General features: G+C 37.0%; 1 protein-coding gene across 1 annotated transcript in view; it reads right to left on the bottom strand.

The window, feature by feature from the left end:
- Positions 1 to 6481, bottom strand: part of LOC106883520 (uncharacterized) — a 342800-nt gene that overhangs the window by 15710 nt on the left and 320609 nt on the right. Inside the window, exons 10-16 of the mRNA XM_052976941.1 lie at positions 6137 to 6212; positions 4513 to 4665; positions 3653 to 3756; positions 2994 to 3069; positions 1548 to 1601; positions 632 to 715; positions 3 to 101 (exon numbers count right to left, since the gene is read on the bottom strand). Of these exons, the coding sequence (XP_052832901.1) occupies positions 3 to 101; positions 632 to 715; positions 1548 to 1601; positions 2994 to 3069; positions 3653 to 3756; positions 4513 to 4665; positions 6137 to 6212 (646 nt within the window). The remainder of the gene's footprint in view (positions 1 to 2; positions 102 to 631; positions 716 to 1547; positions 1602 to 2993; positions 3070 to 3652; positions 3757 to 4512; positions 4666 to 6136; positions 6213 to 6481) is intronic.

Raw genomic sequence — 6481 nt, 5'->3', positions numbered from 1 at the left:
TGAGGAAAGTCTTTCAGCTTCACTCGATCTCCTATAAGTTCTAAGAATTCGTCCATAGCAGGTCCATGGTTCCTATTTCCAAACAAGTCTTCTTCTTTTACCTAAAGAATTCAAATAAAAAAAAAAAAAGTAATATTTTCTAAAAACACAAAAAAACCCCAGTTAATCTCACATTTCTGTAACAACAGTTTATACTAATCACGTTATCTCGTTAACCCTTTGGCATTCAGATTATTTTGTCAAATGTCATAATTATTTATTCATATGGTTTTCAATTAATCATGGATTATCTCATAGCTTTGAGATTTCGATGATGTGATTGTTTATTTTTAGAAAGACATTGTAGGGTAGGTGCGAGAGACTGGATCTGGCCAGTTTGAACACAAAACAGAAAGAATATTTCAGCTGGATAAGACTGGTTTAAATGCTAAAGGGTCAATAATCGGTAGAAATTATATATACTCATGATTTGAGTTCTAAATCCTTGCTTCACCAAACTTATCTACCTATTGGTATATATATATATGTGTGTGTGTGTGTGTGTATGTATGTGTGTATATATATGTGTGTGTGTGTATATATAAATAAACCCTTTAAAATCATTCAGAAAATATTTGCAAAATGATCTCACCTGGCCAAAACGTTGGTAAATGATGCCAAACTTATAAGTAGTACATAAAACATGTTCATCATAATCCATGATTAGGTCAGATGCCTGTATAAAAAAAAGAAGTTCAAATAGGAATTATAAGACATGTCTGACTGTTTGTCCATCTGTCACTATTTCCAACTCCAGACCAAACATTTGGCTAAAAGACTTTACGGCAATAGCAACCTCTCTTCCCATTAAATCTTCAAACATATCTTGATTCAATAAACGGATGACCCCATATAAAACTGGAAGCATCAAGCGATAACAATATATTTCTCCAAGACTCTCAGGTTATAGGCACAGGCAAGGCTGTGTGGTAAGAAGTTTGCTTCCCAACCACATGGTTCTGGGTTTGGTTCCACTGTGTAGCACCTTAGGCAAGGGTCTTCTACTACAGCGACAGTCCAACCAAAGTCTTGAGAGTGGATTTGCAAGACAACAACAACAACAATATAGCAGAGCAAAGTGAATGGCTAATACTTTTCTTTGGAAAATATTTCTGTTTTGGGTTTTCAGTAAATGTTGTGTTGTGGACCTCATACCTCTCTAGTGAATGTTACTGAACATTGTATGTAGAATTTCTTATAGTATAACATAATAAAACCTCCAGTAAATGCTGTGTTGTGGCTCTCATACCTAATCTCTCTCACTGTTTAATATATTCAGGAACGTTTTCCCAGATATTTCAAACAGTAAAAGATTTTGAATTTGTGACCATTTCAAAGTTGTATTGCGTCTTCCAGTTTAAGTTGTGCACCCTAAGACTGGGAACTGTTGATTCTAAAATCAACCTTTTTACTCCACTGCATTACCTAAAGTGTGTGAGTGGAAATAGAGAGAGAGAAAGAGGAAAGAAAATACCGGTAATTAAAGATGGAAACATATTGAGACTTACCTTGAGTGATAAGGAAGGTGAAACCCTTTCAACATTTATTTCATCAAGAAGGGCCTGAAATAAATAAACAGATCGATAAGTAAAAATAAAAAACCTGAAAAGATTCTAAAATAAGTTAGAGTTGGAGAATATACAGGTAAGAGTTATTCCCCTTTGCTACTAAATGCATAACTGTCAACGAGAGCGCCTCCTGGTGGTTTCTCAACATACGAAACACGGCAACCAAATCTTGTTCGTATCGACTCTTGCTCCTCTATAAGAAGAATACGGTGGAATGGATATCACCGTAAAGACAAGACGGTTATGGTCGGAACGGCTTAATCTTGCGGTGATTAAAAATTCTCCCCAGCTAACATCTCTACAGCCTGTTGATATTAAACTACATTTTACCAATTCTAGTAGAATTGTCAAGTGAGACGGGACAAAAAGGAAGGAGAGAGTGAGAATGGTTTTTCACCCTGTAAAATGTAGGAAGCAATTTCTTTTTAAAATAAATACATAGAAATCAGATTTTCCACAATTGGTATTGTTTTTAATCAAATTGTGATTTACCAGCCATTTTTACACCATTGATAGTGTTTCGTTAAAACGACAAACTTGTGGAAACAGCAGCAGCAGTCATTCTATTTAGTCTAAAATTGCCAGAAATGTTTAAATATGTGATCGATAGAGAGAGAGAGAGAGAGAGAGTGTGTGAGAGATAGAGAATGCGTAAGAGAGTGTATATGTGCGTGCGTGACAGAGAGAGAGAGAGAGAGAGACTGTGTGTGTGTGTGTGTGTGTGTGAACTTATCATGGCTCGTTAATAAAGTATTTTAATTTTAATGAATGCTACACCGCTCAGTAATTTTGTTTCACAAATCAATTTTAAACCATCTTAAAAAAAAAGCTAATCTCAAAACGTTTTCTCAACACAAGGGAGACAACTTTGATAAACCTTTTGGGTTTACGCAGACATTAAACGTCTCCCAACTTCGGCATATTGAGGAAAATAGGTTTTTTAGTATATTAAAGCTTATGGTAGGCCCGACTTTGCATAGGGCCCATGATATGTTTTGGGACTAAGTGCGCCTGATATGCCCACAAAGGTATATCTACTGAATACAGTCGTTCACAAGGCTAGAAATAGAAGCCAAATCACTCTAAATTCACACCCTATGACAGTGCTGCTCGAAGTAGTGGTCTGTGGCCCGGTGCTGGTCCGTGAGCCATCAGCTGCCGGTACGCGTCGAGTTTCCAGAAAAGAAAGAAACATAATAAAATGCTTATGTAATATTGTATTATTTGTTTACAAAAAAAAATCTAAGATAAAAAAAAAAAATTGTCAACTTTTATTATATTCACGATATATGGAATCACTTTTGATCAAGTTCACAACACCAACAACACCAACATTGTGAAAGAAAATTAATGAATCTAAAATCGAAGGAAAGGGTCCATATTTACCCTTGCTAGACTCTGTGGTGTCGGATTATCATTTTTATTGAACTGAACGAGTTTCCGTTTTGTAAACTGCCGTGTCCTATAAAAGATCAATAGAGCAATCAATCAACAAACAGTGACAGAATCAATAAATTAACAGAAGATGAAACTCAAATAAATCTAACTGAAATTGCGTCCAGGGTCAAAGGTCAGTCAACATGGATGCCCCCCCCCCAAGATGATGGGGTCAAAGGTCAATCAACCTAGTCAATCCCAAACCTGACTTTGAGTAAGCTGACTCAGGCTCACAAATAAAATAAACAACAAGTTCTGTGGATGTTGGCAAGAGGAAGGTGTGACATTCATTCTGTGCTCAAACAGGATGGAGAGAAGAGCAGACAAAAGACTTGTGATATCAAGTGACAACCCTTTGGGTTACAAGTTCAAATCCCGCCAAGGATGACTTCAGGTTTGCTCTTCTGGGGTCAATAAAAAGTAAAAGTCAAGTTCAGGGGTCAATTTAATAATGATGATGATGATGATGATGAGGCGGAGGAAAAGAAGAAAAAAGTTCTGGAGAAGTTAATGATTCTGATTCAAATTGGGAATATATGGGTGGGAGGTGGGTCCTGGAGCAGATTCTGTTAATTAAATAAACAGTAATTAAAGAGATTTTTCTTTACCTTAATATAATGTAAATCTGTTCTGATGAAGACATATTTTCTAACTTTATTGACATCACAATTGGTCCAATGGTTTCATCATACATTATGTAATTAATATGTTCCTGAAAATAAATAAACAAAATAATAATAATAATGGTTTCAAATTTTGGCACAAAGCCAGCAATTTTGGGCGAGGGGACGAGTTGATTACATCGACCCCAGTGTTCAACTGTTACTTGTGCATAGAATTTATCCCCAGGCTGAAAACCTTGATCTGAAGATTTACAACAGAAGCAATTCCATTTAAGGGCCCCAAAACCAAGTAATGGATTAACCATTTAGCATTTGAACCCAGCCATATCTGGCCCAAATACTGCGTCTGTTTTATCTTCAAACCAGCCACATCTGGCCTCTCACACAAACCCTACAATGTCATTCTAAAAATAAACAATCACATCAAGTGTTACATTTGACAGAGTAATTTGAATTCTAAAGGGTTGAATTAGCCGTATCTAGTGCTTACATTCTACCCATGTTATGTTCAAACTGGCCAAATCTGACCTCTCATACCTAGCCTACAATGTCATTCTAAAACATACAATGTATCATAGAAATCTTGAAGCTAGAAGATAATGAATGATTAATTAAAAAAACAATGTAAATAAATAAGTTTTAGAATCGACAGAGGAGGCCGAATGTTAAAGGATTGACTCCGCTCTATCCAGCCCAAATATTCTACCTGGCTAGGTCTGGCCTTTTACACTTACCCTACAATGTCATTCTGTAATGGACCATCAGTAATGGACCCTTCTTTGTCTCACCAAACATAAGAAAACAAAAACAACAACAAAAAAAGAAAAGAAAACGGGAACACTTACTTTACCACGAAAATCTTTGCGGTACACTTTAGCATCTTCAAACTTTGAAGTCTCTAGCTTGACCTTGCCAGGGTTGAGGCTTGCTTCTTCCAGCCGGTAACCATTTGCTTGCATCTGAACAATCATGGGGTAAGGCCCAGGTTTGGACAGCATCTAAATACCAACAAAATAATCATTGTTAAACAACGGAGAGACAATGTTTCATTTTACTGAAAATTAAATACTAAAAAGTTTGCCAATAATGATGATTTCTAATAATAATAATAATAATAAATATTAGGCACAGCACAGAATATATTAGAAAACCTAAGATAAAGTGTATAAACTAAAGTTTTAAATCCTCTTTTGCTAAAGAACTGTAAATAGACGTAAATGCATCTTGTTATTCCCTTTCTACATAGAAAAAAAAAACGAAGGAAATTGCCCTGACATTTCTCATCAGTGGACAAATCATCTTTCATTCTTCCACCTATGAAGAGAACTTACAGTAAATTGCTATTTAAGTCCACCACAAACCAAAACTTAGTCAAAAGAGCAAGACCAATTTGCATATTGCATGTTTGTCAGTGACATGATTAAATAATAACTACTTATGGCCAAATGCAGTTATGTATTAGAAAAATTAATTTTAAAGTAGACAACCTACAGGTTTTAAGTCTTTTCAAGATAGAACTAGAAACAGATGTAAACACATCTTGTTATCCTCTTTGTACATTGGAAAAAAAAACAAAAACATATCTCCAATTTTCTAACTGTGCATTTGTGTAAAACCGAATGAAATGCCAAATGTCCATATTTAATCTGATGCCACAAAAATTAACCTGATTAGGATTCCATTTTATGACACAAATTTTATTATAAAACTTTCACCAAGACTCTCTTATGCTCTGACGCTGTGAAACAACAATCTCCTCTCACTCTGACCCTGTTGAACTGCATTTCATCACCACCATCGTCACCATCTTTGTTTCATGCTTTCCATATAGTGTTGCAGCATCATCACCAGTTTTTCGTGCTCCATCCTCAAAACAATGGCAACAGTTGTTGCCTCAAAGTCCTTCCAAAACAACCAAAACTCATTTCATCTCATTTCCTGTCATTCAAGTGACAATATCACTTGACAAAAATCATGCGCATATGAATTGCGCATGTGGGTTTACATCACCATCACCATTTAATGTCCGTTTCACATGCTGACATGTATTAGACAGTTCAACAGGAGCTGGCACCAGGCTGGCGGTGGGGGAGAGAGAGAAGCACTAGGCTCCAGCCAGCTGTTTTGGCTTGGTTTCTACAGCTGGGTGCTCTTCCTGATGCCAACCACTTTACAGAGTGGACTGGATGTCTGTTTTTTACATGGCACCATCACCAACAGGGACACCAAGTGATGGATGGAGGGGGCACAAGCATGGCTGTGTGGTTGAGGTGTTTGTTTGGCAACCACATGGCTGTGAGTTCAATATCACCGTGCGGCACTCTGGCTAAGTATCTTCCGCTACAGCCTTGGACTGTGAACGGATTTAGTAGAAGGAAACTAAAAGAAGCTCATCATATGTGTGTGTATGACATTCCATCCTTGCCCATCACTTCAAACATATAGCTCTCAACTTTTAACCTACTTCACCAATACACCAAAAATAGACACATACAGCATTTGAGTAATGTATGCCACACAGAGATCATATTGCTTCTTCATACGGCTCATATGGAGGACATATGAGCACCCCATCTCACCATGTAGCACCTGGGACAAGTGTTTTCTACAACAGGCTTTGATCATCAGAAGGCCTCATCAGTAGAATTTTGGAGACAAACCCACAAGGCAGTGTGTGGTGTGTGATTGTATGTGTATATGCACACACACACACACATGTACGTAAGTGTTTCCATGTGTGTCCACGTTGTCATCATGTGAGCTAAAATGGTGACAAACTGCTTCTTTCTCTCATGTACGCCCCACCCACCCACC

The sequence above is a fragment of the Octopus bimaculoides genome, chromosome 26 (assembly GCF_001194135.2).
Source record: "Octopus bimaculoides isolate UCB-OBI-ISO-001 chromosome 26, ASM119413v2, whole genome shotgun sequence".
Classification (NCBI taxonomy): domain Eukaryota; kingdom Metazoa; phylum Mollusca; class Cephalopoda; order Octopoda; family Octopodidae; genus Octopus; species Octopus bimaculoides.
This window is presented reverse-complemented; position numbering and strand designations above follow the sequence as displayed.